Source organism: Sceloporus occidentalis, unplaced genomic scaffold (genome assembly GCF_023333645.1).
Source record: "Sceloporus occidentalis isolate IW3139 unplaced genomic scaffold, rSceOcc1.0.p SCAF_2, whole genome shotgun sequence".
NCBI classification, from domain to species: Eukaryota; Metazoa; Chordata; class Lepidosauria; order Squamata; family Phrynosomatidae; genus Sceloporus; species Sceloporus occidentalis.
The window spans coordinates 270,717,473-270,732,398 of NW_028316982.1; the positions used below are offsets into that span (position 1 = coordinate 270,717,473).

At 41.5% G+C, this 14,926-nt stretch overlaps 1 protein-coding gene across 2 annotated transcripts in view; it reads right to left on the reverse strand.

The window, feature by feature from the left end:
- Positions 1-291: 291 nt before the first annotated feature.
- Positions 292-14,926, reverse strand: part of RAB6A (RAB6A, member RAS oncogene family) — a 67,352-nt gene continuing 52,717 nt past the window's right edge. For both annotated transcript variants that reach the window (XM_089513051.1, XM_089513050.1), the window contains exons 5-8: positions 11,888-11,999; positions 10,118-10,211; positions 3,422-3,488; positions 292-419 (exon numbers count right to left, since the gene is read on the reverse strand). In XM_089513051.1, the coding sequence (XP_089369177.1) occupies positions 355-419; positions 3,422-3,488; positions 10,118-10,211; positions 11,888-11,999 (338 nt within the window). In that variant the 3' untranslated portion in view covers positions 292-354. The remainder of the gene's footprint in view (positions 420-3,421; positions 3,489-10,117; positions 10,212-11,887; positions 12,000-14,926) is intronic.

Genomic DNA, 14,926 nt, shown 5'->3' on the forward strand with positions numbered 1-14,926 from the left:
GAACAAAGGTTTACCAGATTGGTACAAATCTTTCTGGTTCTCCTTCTCTTTATGAAATATGACTGAAATATGCCTGAATCACACTGGCTCTTTTTTAAAAAGAAAAGAAAAGCAATTTTCTTATAAATAACGAAGACACTGACTTTCTTTTGTGCTTGTGAAGCTAACAGATCATCTTCACGAGACAGGCAGCAATGATGAACCGTGCTACGTTACTGAAAGGTATGGGGAAAGGGCAAGCCAATAGTCACACTGCTGTCAATGAGTCACAGGGAGGGAGGGAGGGAGGGAGGGAAAGAAGGAAGAAAGAAGCAGTGATGGTCTGGAGAAAGGGGAGAGAGAAGCGATGGACTGTTAACATGAACAGCCCCCTTCACTAACTGGCTGCTCTTGAGGCTTTTCAAGTTTAATGTCAATCACTGGAGAGGGAGAAAGTGGTTAAGGAAAATGAAAAAGCGAAGATGAAAACCCAATACCTCAACTCAAACATCCAGGAAGAGCACATGGTACAACCTCCACAGGCCACTACCCTCAGAATTTGCCTTTAATGTTTTTTTAAAAATCCATTTTGCTAGAAGCCAGCTTCAACCCAACTTCTGAAGGGCAGGATAAATATATAAAACCAAATAAGTAAACAAGGCACAGAGTGTTTTCCAGATGATGAGGGATTTGGGACTTCTGTTGCTTACCCCTTTATTGCTGATGCGTGTCTTCAAATCACTTCTGACATTGCTATCCTAAGGCAAACCTATCACAGGATTTTCTTCCCAATAATTGTTCAAAGGGGGTTTGCCTTTGCCTTCCTCTGAGAGAATGTGACTTGCCCAAGGTGACCCAGTGGGTTTCCATGGCTGGGCAGGGATATGAACCCTGATCTACAGTCATAGTCCAATGCTCAACCCACTACGCCACACTGGCTCATCAGTACTCCTCACTTCTGCAGAAACAGGCTCTCTGGTGTTTGTGACACCCTCCACATGAAACATCTGAAACTTCTGGGGAAAAGGTCCCACTTCCCTTTCTTAACTCCAATAAGCTGCTTGTTGGGAAATAATCTTCCAAGAACACAAGCCCTTCCTTCCTTGAGGTGGCAACACTGTAGGAGAGCTAAAGTGTTGGAGTGTGATGGAGTCACCTTCTTTGGAGGTTTGTAAAGAGAGGCTGGATGGCCATTTGTTGGGAGTGCTTTGATTGTGTCTTCCTGCATGGCAGGGAGTTGCATTGGATGACCCTTGAGGTCTCTCCCAACTCTAGGATTCTATGAAAAGGCCTTTGGTTTTTCTTTTCCATGGATACCATCACCTTTGGTATTAACCTTCTGCAGTGGGCTGGGGTTGACAAAGCCAGTTTTATTTATTAAGCATCTAAATTTTAGATTTTGTTTCCTTGGTGCACTGGGCTCTCCCAAGAAATGAAGGCCTACCAATCCATTTCCCATAGTTTTCATGCCCCCTATTGCCAACCCAAGGTACTCTAGAAACAAATCCCCTTGTTCTGGTTTTCCTGTTCTTCTCCATGATCACAGCAACCTAGTGGTTACTACGGCTACGTTTTGTAGCGGGCACTTAGAATAACCTGTTTCACCTTACCTCCTTCACACCTGATGTCTTTATGTGTCACTAACAGGTCTTAACAAATAATATTCTGTGGGTGTGATGACACACATGGTAATGCCAGTCTGGAACCTGGAACACTCATCATTCAGCTGAGCATGCCATAAATGTTTGCCTTATCAAAAACTTCACATAACCGTGTCAGAAGCAAATATGCACAATTAAGGAGGGCCTGAAGAAAAGCAAGTGACTAGCAAACCCCACCCCCTCAAATTACAATAAATAAATAAATTAGCTTTGTCTGCACTGTTCAACCAGAGTTCCAGACAGGACTTCTGTTTTCATCTTTAGAGATATCAAGAACCTAATGTGGAACAAAATGTGTGCTCTGCCACAGATTAGAGTTCCCTTAGTGCAGCATTCCCCAATCCTTATGTTCCCTAGATAGACTGACTACAACTCCCAGAAGGCAGTTTGCTGGGAGGATTTCAGCTGTTATGAGGCCCATCCTTTGGGAGGGCAAGACTATGGGGAAGGTTGCCTCCATTTATTTAGGAGACAGCTTAAGAATCTTAAGTCTTTTCCTATGTACCGTATGCAAGAGATTTAATTATGGGCACAGAATCATAAAACCATAGAGTTGGAAGGATCATCATAGGCTATCATGTCCACACCCCTGTTCAGTGGAGGAACTCCAGCCAGAGTATCCCCAGCAGGTAGCTTTCCAGCCTCTTTTGGAAGACACCCAGAGAAAGAGACCCCATCACTGCTTTTTGTAATTGGTTATAACTACCAAACCACTCTTACCATCAAGAAGTTCCTTCTAATGTTGAGTTGAAATCTATCCTCCTATAACATAAAACCATTAGACTTGGTCTTATGTTCTGAGGTAGCAGAAAATAAATTTGCACCCTCATCTCTGTGACATACCTTTAGATATTGAAAAGGTACAATTATGTCAGCCCTCAGTCTTCACCAGACTGAATATGTCCAGCTCCCTCAACCTTTCCTCAACCATTTTGTTCTCCGTATCTCATATCATTCCTCTTGCTCTTCTCTGAAACTGCTCCAACTTGTCTACATTGTTCCTAAAATTGAGATGCTCAGAACTGACCACAGTATTCCAGATGAGGCATGACTAGTGAAAAAAACTGGAACTCCTGTAGCTTAAAACTCTCAAGCCTGTCTTCATGCAATCATGCCACCAACCAGTCTTCTTTCTGCTTCTCTTAAATTCTAGACAGAATTAAGTCTTATTAACCAGACCTTTGCTGGCATTCAGAACATTAATCCCACAGTTCATAAACATGAACTACCTAGGGGAAGATTGAATACGTAAATTTAGTAAGAACTGCTGTGCAATTTCTATTGTGGTACTTTAGCCGGGGCCTATCAAACTCAGGGAACTATTGTCTGGGCATCATCTTTTTTCCACTCAACAAATTATTACCCACCAGAAGCAGTACCCCTAATGTTTTCCTAAGACAGTAAATGAGACTGGTTTTGCTTTACACAAACCACTATGATTGGGGTCAAACAGAAATTTCCCTTCAGAGTAAATCAGCTGGAGGACTCTCAAGGCTGCAACTTCCTGTACTCATCCATAGCCATCTGGAAGTTTTATTTACCCTAAGGGATTTTCCTTCAAAAATTTCTGCATATTGTATCCTGTAACTAACACACACATCTTCAGCCTGGAGTCTCTTAGAAGAACTCTCACTTTTGTTGCTTGTAAACATTTTATTTGAGTGAACCAGGGTTTCTCTTGTGCAGCCCATCCAGCCTCACAATTCAGGAACCTTTCCATCTCCTTAAATCCCTTGTTCCACCTAACTGACCAACTTGGAAACATTGATGTAAAAGGATACTGTCTTCTCTGCTTTTGTCCTGTGTGCTTTCCATTCCAGGCAAGGCAGCAGCCACACGTCGGAAAAGCTAGGAATGGTTGGGGGAAAGAAAAAGAAAACAAATTAAGCAAAGTAGATGTGCTGTGACCAGGAAAAAAAAAAAAAAGGGGGGGGGGGGGAGAATGTTGCATTAGAAGTTCTTCAATGTGGACAGGTCCCACTACTTTATGGCTCCCTGCCCGATTCCAAGTCTATGATTCAATATAATGTGTGTTTGTATGGGGTGGGGAATTATGTACTTATTTCCAAGTATCAAGACACATTTACACCATTTCACAAAACTTAAGAATTCTTTTGTAACAGGAGAGGTGATAAATTGTTTAGTCATTAGAATCATAGAATCACAGAGTTGGAAGAGACCATAAGGCCATCCAGCCCAACCCCATTCTGCCATACAGGAACTCACAATCAAAGCATCCCTGACAGATGGACATCCAGCCTCTGCTTAAAGACCTCCAAAGAAGAAGACTCCATCAAACTCTGAGGGAGTACATTCCACTGTTGAACAGCTCTTACTGTCAGGAGGTCCCTCCTAATGTTGAGCTGGAATCTCTTTTACTATAGTTTGAATCCATTTTTTATGCTCTAGTCTCTGGAGCAACAGAAAAAAAGCTTGATCCATCCTCAATGTGATACTCCTTCAAATACTAAACAGGGCTATCATATCACCTCTTAACTGTCTCTTTTCCAGGCTAAATATACCCAGCTCCCTAAGTCTTTCCTCATAAGGCATTAATTCAGGATGGTTTTATATGTCCAGGGAGTTGTTCAGAATTTAACTGTTCTTAGGACACAAATAAGTAAGGTATACATTGGCATTTAACAGCAGGGTAATTAGTCATAGATGTAAGTGGGCATATCTTTTTTTCTTTTTTTTTCTTTTTTCTGTGTTATCATCCTAAATTTAGAGACCACTCTAAGCAAAGGACTCCTACATTCCTGACAGTGTCTTTATAGGACTGAATCATCACTAGCCTTCTCTCTGCCTGATCACACTCTTTTGCTGTACTTTCTACTACTTAAAAGTCATGGGTGAAAATTTCTTTCTAAGAAGTAAAAGTCACTTGACAGAAACCAACTGGATTGCTGTCTCTAAAACCAGTTGCTGACAACTTGTGCTTTAAAAACATTAATCGCTTCTTCACACTTAAGCTGAGGAACAAAATTATGCCCAGGGCGAGATTCCTCACCAAACTGCTATGCTAAAAAGGAGGAATTTGGCAAGCAAGTCCAGTCAAAGTGAATTTACCAATCAGAGCATGCAGGAATAAATCCAATTAGAGAAACATTACAAAAAGCCAGAAAGCTGTGAAGGGAATTAAAAAGCTCCACACTCCCTCATCTTCTATTCAATGCTCATTTTATTTTGCCTCTCTGGAGTAGGGATTTTCACACAGCATGAGGGCACACTAGTGTGGCGAGAGAATAGTGTGATTCCAATAGCCTACTGTTCATGCCATTTGTCATTGTACAAAAAATCAAAAGACATGCCTGTAGCAAACATAGCAAACTTTTGGGTGGGGAGAAGGCAATCACAAGTATATAACTTGGAAATATTTCTTGGAAACAAATTCCATATCAAGAGGGTACAAGCCATTCCAGCCCTGACCATCCCTGTCTGTTTCTACCAACGGAGGATTCACTGACGCCTATCAAGCTGAGAGAGGGAAAAAAGGAGTTGACAAAAGCCAATCGGTGAGTGTCATACCTGAGTGGGGGGTGTATACCTGGTTCTCATGTCCAAAAAACCCCATACCAAACTAACTGTGAAGCGTTTGCAAGTAGTGTTGAATACATTAACAACCACAATAAGAATATGTTAAGAAACTGCTCAAGACAGGAGTGAGTTGCAGTTGTCATGACTCTGAACAGTAAACTGGGACATCTTGAGAAGCTGGCCTCAGGGCCACATCTACTCCTGGAAACTGCTGCAGAGGAGGAATGCAATACAGGCCCCAGGTGGACTTCTAGGATACAGATGATGTCCTGGTGATCTGCCAACAATCCTCTTCCACAAAAGTGTTGCTAATTTCATTGTAACTTCCAACTTGTAATCCTATCATGGTGTTCCCCTAGTCAGATTTCTTCAGAGGGGGGTTGCCACTACTGCTTTGGCTAAGAGAGTAAGGAGTTGCCCACTGGGTTTCCATGGCTGAATGAGGTTCAAAACCTGATGTCCCACAGCTCTAATCCAACACTCAAAATCATACTGGCTCTTACAAGATAGATGCATTAATACAACCCACCCACCCCAACTGCAGGCTTGCCATCCACAAATTTGAGCATCTGCCCTATTGGTCCTAGTGGTGATGCGTGCAAGTGGCTACGGCCATGCGCCTGCATGCCGCCATTAAAAACCATGGGACTTCAGGTCCCACGGTTTTTGGCATCCATGGGGGGATGTGGAATGAAACTCGCACAGATACTAAGGGCCAATTGTATAAAGTGAACCCATTCCATAGTAGTAACACCAAATGCTTTGAAGCTAGCTCTCTGTAAATGAGGCAAATAAAAGCCATCTCACATTTGCTGCAGGGCTCAGACTTAATCCAGTTAATCCCAACTAGAATAAACCCACTGAATTCCCACAGATTTAAGACCTTTAATCAAAAATCCACAAACCTCTGATACTTTTATCGGCCAACCAAAATAAACAATATACATGTTGTAAGCATTCAAAGCTTCACTCTGGTTTGGTTCCAGGACCCCTCATGGATACCAAAATCCATGGATGCTCAAATATCATTGTTAATTGTTTAGTTGATATTTTAGGGGAGGGTGGGATATTAGGACATGAGATTGTATGAAACTTTTAACTTGTAAGTCACTTCAATTGTCATTGATAGAGAGGCAGGATATAAATAAAGTTTTATATTATTATTGTTATTGTTGTTGTTGTTGTTATTATTATTATTATTATTATTATTATTATTATTATTATTATACAATGGCACTGTGCCACAAGGGCTCCCTACCTGGTTTGCACCTAGAGGACTCTACTAAAAATCTACTTTCATATTTGTTGGACTTTATTTATTATAATGTATTCATTTATTGGATTTCTATCCTGCCTTTCTTCCAAAATGGGATTCAAAAATTTTAAAAATTTTTTAAGCTAAAACAAAAACATTAATTACAAAAGTTAAAAAGATAATTAAATACTAATATTAAAACATAAGTTAAAATCACAACATAGTTAAAATCATTTTAAACAGTAAAAACTATTAAAGCACTAAACATTATGTCACACTACATAAGTAAAATTCACCTGACAAAAGCCTGCCTAAATAAGAATGTCTTCAGGTCCCACCGAAAAGAGACCAGGGAGGGGTCCGACTTGACCTCCCACTGAAGTGAGTTCTATAGTTTGGGAGCAGTCACGGAGAAGGCTTTCTCCCATATCCTTACCACCTGTGCCTGTGAAAGTGGTGGGAATGAGAGCAAAAGCCCTCCCTTGCCAATCTTAACACTCAGGACGGCTTGTATAGGGAAATATGGTCCTTCAGATAGCCTAGACCCTTGAAAATCAGCACATTGAATTCTGCCCAGAAACGGACTGGAAGCCAGTGCAGCTGTTTCTTACAACTAGGGTAAACCCACTGAGTTAATGAGAACTTGAAAAGTCAACACTTCTGTAAATTTTACTGATTCAGTGGGTCTCAGTCTTGTCATTCGAATCCATCGGTTGGAATTCCTGGACCTCTGCTTCTTTCGCTTAAGATAATTGTTTTTCATCTAGCGACTTGCTGGTTGATGTGAGACTTTCTCACACACTAATGTCTGTCCCTGGCTGTCCTTGGCTTTCCACTCCATCAAACGCATCTGAGGAAGTAGACTTTATAGTCTACAAATGCTCATGCTGGCAATTTCTTTCTTTCACTTGAGTCTCAAAGGTGCTACAAGATCTCTCCACATATTAAATTGAAAATAATTTTGCATGCACAAGCATTGCAAAAAGCCAGAAAGCTTTTTTTTTTTTTGCTTTGTTTATGAGACATATTTTGAACATGTATACATGGTAAACACAATGACTGGTCATGGCTTCCTACAACTAATTACCTTTTTCCTTCTCCGTCTCCCTTTCAAACACAGGAAACCACTACCACCACTTTTACTGCTAGATCAACAAGCAAGTTGCCAGATGGAAAACATTTATCTTAAGTAAAACAAGCAGAAGTTCAGGACCCCAACCAATGGATTCAAATTACAAGGCTGAGATTCTGTCTGAACCTCAGAAGGAATTTCCTAAAGGTGAGAACACTTTGACAGTGATTTAGACTCTGTCAGAATGTGTTGGATTTCCCTTCATTGGAAGTCTTTTAACTGAGGTTGGATGCCCTTGGGGTACCTTCCAACTCTTTGATTCTATTTTGTGAAAGAGTGTCATCATCAATGCAGCTCAATACAAGGATCATATTTCAGTTTGCAATACAACAGTTCCACCAGCCTCCCCCACCCGGAGATCCACAGAACATACCAGGAAACCAAAATTAACAAGTGAAAAATCCAATGCAGCCACAACTCTATTTTTGAACACAGAAACTAGGACAGCACCTGCAATGTCTTATCTTCCATGCTGAATTCTTCTTATCAATGGCACAAAACTTTTTAAAGGTTACTCAGGGGACATTTCTCACTTGCATTCTATTCACATTCATTTGTACAGAAGCGCAGTCCATCCGTCGTCGTCCCCCTAGCCCTAAAGTAGATCCTATTAATTGTAGACACTGAGATTCTCTCAAGAATCCTTTGCAGTGCTTTCTAGACAGAAAGGATTCGTGAACAGACTAGCTGGATAGACTAGCTTTATATAGGTCCGGACCTAGCAATAGCTCCATTCCAAGATATGAAATGAGTTAAGTACTTTAACCACTTAAATCTTCACAGAAGGCTGCATCACTTTTTTGTTTGTTTGCTTTGTTTATGGATATGAGACATATTTTGAACATGCATACATGGTAAACAAAATGACTGGTCATGGCTTCCTACAACTAATTACCTTTTCCCTTCTCCGTTTCCCTTTCAAACATCATGACAGAAACATACTGTGCTGTGGGAGTTGCAAAAGGGCACACTAGAGCACCAAGAATGCAAACTGTTCAAAATGTTTGTGTTCCTTTCTCAGAATATTCGAAGAGGAAGAGCTGAGATCCACCACACTGACAGGTAGTCACTGGCAGCAGGGATATAGAAAGGTAGGACAAAGAGTTCATTGCAAACCATTTTGTATTGCCATCAAGTGATAATTCAAAAAGTAAACCATGATTTTGGCATTTTATATAAGGGAAAACATTTTATATCCACAGATTTACGTATCTTGGGGGGGGGGGGGTGTTTCCTGGAACCAAACCCCAGTGGATACCAACGGTCCACTTTATTACCAATTTGACTGATGCCAAGTTTATTTCCTTTTTAAAGAGCAAAGGCCCCACAAGCTATTCCACAGGAACAACCATGGTGTAAGGCTGTGTGTTAGTGCTAAATTATAAAGTAGGCCATCCTATCTCCAGATTATGTCCTCCTGCACCTTCAGCTCACATGTAACTATTAAACTGGTGACACCATCTGAAACGGCATACCTTGCCCATTTCAGCTAGTTGCTTGGAGTATTTTTATTTATATTTTGGCTACAAAATAGAAAGAAAATGAGTAATGATCGATGAGTGGTATTGTGGGAGCAGAAACAAAGTGCATACAGAAAAGTGGGTTCCTGAACTGAGCATTTTACCTCACTGTAGCTGAAACTCTCTTGCATTAAAAATCCTTTATTTACTTTTTATATATTCTCTTTATATCACAAACCTTTCATTTAAAAAATGTCAGGACAGCTAACAGTGTTTTGCTGGTTTCATTAGGTATTTGTACTGAAGTAATGTTAAAACAGTTATCAATATAACAAAAAAAGTAAACAAAAATCTAATAACACTAACAAAATAATCAGTAGCTGAGATAGTTTGTTGGGATAACTAATCATTCAATAGATGGAGCTTAGCCTGGAAACAAAATGTCTGCAAAGCTGGTGCCTGCTGTACTTCTTGTGAGAGGACATACCAAAATTGGGAAACAACCATGGTAAAGAGACCCCTCCCCATTTGTTTCATGACTCAAAGTGATGGGACAACGAGATGGACTTCTCCCCAAAGTCTAAGAGGATGGTAGGCTAACCCTAAAATGGCTGGAAGAGGGGCAAAACCATGGCAAATCTGGCCCTCCATGTCCCTTAGGGCATTTGGTGCGAGGCTGGAGGGTAGCAAGCACTTTTTCCAGGGGTTATACCCCTCCAAAGTCCCCTGGAGGGTGCTTGTTCTGACAGTTGACCACCCCTGAAATACAGGATGTTGAAAACAAAACAGTAAGAGCTATTTGACAGTGGAACGTGCTCCCTAAGAAAGTGGTGGAGTCTCCATTTTTGGAGGTTTTTAAACAGAGGTAGGATGACCATCTGTCACAGGGAGTGCTTTGACTGTATCTTCCTGCACGGCAGAAGGGTTGGACTGGATGGCCCTTGGGATCTCTTCCCACTCTATGATTCTAGTGTTCAGCTAAAAGCCAAACCAGCCCCACACATTGTAGTGAGACTGTAGTTTTAATAAGCTGGAAATATTCTTCTCTTTCACTACAAGAAAAGCCTTGGGATGCTGCCTCTTGTTCACTTACCTGCTTTACATTGTATCCCGCCTTTGCACTAGTTTCAATAAACATTACATTCAGCTCTTTGGCTTTCCTCTCCCCTTCCTCAATAGATACTTGCCTGGAGAAAAATGAAAAGAAAGATATGGTGTAAGAGAACACTACATGAACTTACAATGTTGGCTGCCCTCCAATATTCCTATATCCCAGGAAAGAGTTAGAACTACTACTTGTCATATTCTAGGTGATTCAAGCCAGATGCCTCCCATTAAGAAAAACAAGACCGACCTGTATTTATTATACTGACAGTGTAGGTGGCACTTTATAAGGGCTGTCTTCTTTAACGCTGGAGTTGGGCATATTTGCCTCACAGCACAGTTTCTAAACTGTCCCTTCCTGCCTGGTTTCGCTTCAGCAGAAAAGGTTAGACAGATGAAAGTATAAAGCAAAGGCTAAAGAAACATGTTTTTTGTTTTTTTAATAAGGCAGTTGCCAAGGCAGGAGAGAAAAGATCATAAATATAAAAAGAATAGAAGAAATATTAGAAGAAATATTGAAGTCTTTAAGATAAAGTAAAGGAAGGAGGAGAAAAAGGAAAACACAAAGACTGAGGGAGAGTGGGGGTTGCTTCCTCTGGTGGTGACTCCATCAAGTCTATTTTCCTGCCTATCGGAGTGACAAGATGGAATCAACCCATGCTAGGATGTTTCCACCTCCATCACTGGAAAAACCACAGTCAACAAGGAATGTATATTTCATGTGAGGAAGAAGTGCTGGAAAGAAGTGCTGGGAGGTGCCAAATTAGAGTTTGAGGGAAGAACAAGATGACGCTATGCAGCTCCTCTGGGAGAGAGTTCCAGGTATATAAGACACCAAGGGAGAAAAGGGAAAGACATTTTAAGAGAGGCATAGAAGGCTGGGATATAATGAGAGTAAAGGTAGAGTAAAGGTGGGGTTAAGGCTGTAAGAAACAGAAACTGTACTGAATCAGGAAGAGAATAGTAATGTCTCACCCTTGCTACTGTTAAGATGCATACATGAAATTGTGTGTCATTATACAACTTGGAGGACCATGACATATTTTCAAATTTTCAAACTTGACATCCAATGTTACACTGAATAGAAGTTGAAATGAACAGTAACAACCATCTCTATCACTTATGAATTAAGATGTTTCCACCTAACACTATTTTCATATCTCATTTAAGCTAGACCTTTAAAGCATGGCCAGTGGTCACACTAGGGGATTCTAGGTATTACATACAAAAGCCTAAATCTAACTTCACATTCCAGTTAGAGAACCCAATAAAGCATTTTTAAAGAATGTTGATTTAGCGTTCAGTTATTGATTCAATGGGCCAACCTCACTTGGGATTAGAAACTAAATTTATGCCTCCTCAAGGGTAACTTTTCCCAAGCTCTAGCACAGTAAGAAGTGCAGCAGAAGAGCAACCTATTCAGGAACTGCATACATAGAATATTACTAGAAAAGGAAGTCTCTTCAAAACATGTAACCAAGGAAAGTCATTTACAGAGAATTATTTAGTTTGTTAGAAACATTACACTTTACCTCTTACAAAATGATTGAGCGCTCTGTTACTGAGAAATTTCCCCACAAAGCATGAGGGTCAGAATTCTTGCTTTTTAACAAGATGAGAGTTCAGCTTTTCAGGGCTCCAGTTACAGCTCACCTGCTATATTTTCCATCACCTTAATATTTCTTCAAAAGCCAGATATATGATTTTCACACACACTCTTCCCCCCCCCCCAATAAAGACAAGGAATAAACTGCCTTACCTCTTATCTGCTAGATCTGTTTTGTTTCCTACTAGCATTATGATGACATCGCTACCTCTTTCCGTTCTAACATCATCAATCCATTTTGTGGTTTGCTGGAATGAGTTTACATCTGGGAAGGAAAAGAAAACAAGGTGGGAAAGGTCACTTTGCAGTACACAGAACTTTCCACAATGTCAAAGCATTCACATCTGCTGAACTGTGTCCTCGGTATCAGTCTTCTATGTCAGAGATTTATCAAGATTTTAGTTCCCTAAAGACTCTGATAAACCTGTCATCCAGCTGAATGAGGGCATGGAAAATGTTGGCGGGTTACACACCGCCATGAAAGTACTGAGTCAGTCCGTACTAGGGTTAGGGTTCCGCACCTCCCTAACCCTAGTACGGACTGAGTCCGTACAAAATGGCGGCTCTCCTCCCACATGGGGGCCGCCATGACGACGTCACAACCGCGCCGCCTCTATATGGGGGCAGCGCGGACGTGACGTCGTCGGTCCGCGCCAGGGCGCTTAGTGCGCCCTTTCCGCGGACCAGGAAGGAGCTCCGTTTCGGAGCTCCTTCCTGGTTTGTGGCGCCGCTTTGCGTCGCTGGGCACAGCCTTCAGATGGCCAAGGGGCCAAGCGGCCCCTTTCTCCTCCTCCCCGCCGCTGCGGGGTGTCCTTGGGGCTTGAAGCCCCAAGGACACTCCTTTTCAGGCTGCGGGAAAGCGGCGTTTTGCTGCTTCCCCGCAGCCTGAAAAGCAGCGGATCGGGGCCTCAGCGGCTGCCGTTCTAACAGCTGAGGCCCCGATACACCGGGGAAAGGGGTGGGTACAGCCCGCCCCAAATGGGCGGTCTGTAACCCGCCGTTTTTTTTTCTAGCACAAAGAAAACAGATTCAGTACAACTATTATGGTGCTGTGTTTTCTTTAAATGCTGAGCAAGGACCCCAAACAGCAGAATTCCTCACATTACAGAAAACATCCTTTAAAAAGGTGGTCTATATTCCCTTAACATATGGACTGGAACGTATAAAGAAAAAACAGGAATCAAAACCATTACTGATTTACTGTACCCCAATTCTTGGGTTGAGAGTTAGGAAAAATTAAGAAAAAGTAGCATTTGACTGAGATGAATAAAATGGAGATGGGGGGGGGGGTCAGCATTCAATATGCATAGCATATACAAGACTGGCATTGATATGGAAGCATCCCCTTAGGGAGACCAGCCATAAGTACTGTTATCTGCCTTGCAACTTGTACTTCTTATTTAAACACAAGTCCTGAGGGTTTTGTTTTTATCTTCTTTGGAAAAAAAATCACTTTAAATTTTCGGTAGATTTTCCTTCCACCCTGCAACCCCGCAATGGAGTTATCTTCTGGAGTAACTGAGCCATAGAATGCATATAAACTACAACTATATTGTGAACAAAAGCAGTTGCTATGTTTGTTTTTTCCTATTCACAAAAGTTTTATGTAAAACCTCTCCTCCTCCACTCTCACCCCCAAAATCCTTGAGGGGTTTTTTTTGGGGGGGGCACAGTGATGGGCTGCCAGAGAGCAAGCAAGTGAGAAGTCACCTCCACTGTACCTGGACAGAATGGTATTTGCCGCTGGGTAGCGGTAAGGAAGATGGCAGCACCTGGGATGTAGGAATGAGGCACATTTAAGTATCAAGCCTTTCAGGGCAAGGCAGTACCACAAGTGGAACCATTATGAGTCCTGCAAAATAAAACTCAGGCCTCCCATAGCTGGGAACATGAAAGGCACTATGTGCTGTAATGACTTCTGCTGCAGAGTTGTTTATAATCTAGTTCATTTTATAGGTGGGCAACTACAGCAGGTTTGAGGGCCAGTTTTTGGTCCTGGGACCCTCCAAAGGCTTCAGAATTGTGCAAAAGTTGCCAGAAAAAACAAGAAAAAGGAGTGGTAGTACTAATGTAGTACTGGATGGGGGGGGGGGGTGATTAAATAGTGGCAAGCAACCTGAAACCTATTTTAAGATGAACATCCCTACTCCTGGAAGCCATACAAGAGTGGTCAAAAAAGACTGAAAAAGTCAAGGGTTTCAAAAACTATCTTGGGGGAGGTCCATGGCTCCACAGCCCCACTTAGTCCATCCTGGCTTATTAGTACATGTTGTTATCTGAGGCTGCTTGCATCCCTAAAGGTAAGTAGAAAAAGCTCACTGGACAAATATTTGTTCTTTATAAATTATTTTGACACAAATCTCCAGGCAATATAAAATTTATTTTTAAACAAAAAGTATAACACAAACAAAGACAAAGAGAATCTTTTTAAAGCCAAGAGGAATTTGATCATATTTATAAAATTATTCAACAGCTGAGTGGAACAAAAAAGTTTCGGCAGCTTGTTTAAAATTAAGCAAAGATGGAGCCTAAACTACCATCCTTACAAAAGAGATTCAAAAGTAATGGTGCTGAAACAGAAAATGCCCTATTAACAGAAAAGGTCCAATAATGTAACTTTTCGTGATGGTGAAACACAAGAAAGAAGAGTCTCTGAGACAAGTCTTGAGACACAGGCAAAGGCACACAAGTCGGAGTCCTTCTGATATATTGGCCCTGAAAGTTTAGGGCTTTTTATGGGCAAGAATGAGCAAGTTTAATTGCTCCTGAAAACAAATTGGAAACCAGTACAGTTCACACTGACTGTTGTAATATAAGAGCATGTATAGGACTGCAATGTGGCTGCCATATTATGTACTTCTCGCAGTTTCGAAACATGCTTTATTGGCAGTCCTACATAAAGCGTGTTACAAAAATCAAAGCAAGAGGAGATTAACATATGGGTCACTGGGCCAAGACCTATCTTGTCCAGGAAGGGGTGCAACTGACAAACCAGGTACAGCTGGTGCCCCTAGAGACAAAAAGCCCCTGACTTTCCAAAAGCAATGTAAAATTTCAGAAGTGAATGCCAATACTGCAGGCACAAGGTTATGAGTTCAACCCCAGGGGCTCTAGAGTTGACTCAGCCTTCCATCCATCCTTTTGTAGGTCGGTGAAATGAGTATCCAGCTTGTTGAGGGCAATTAGCTTACA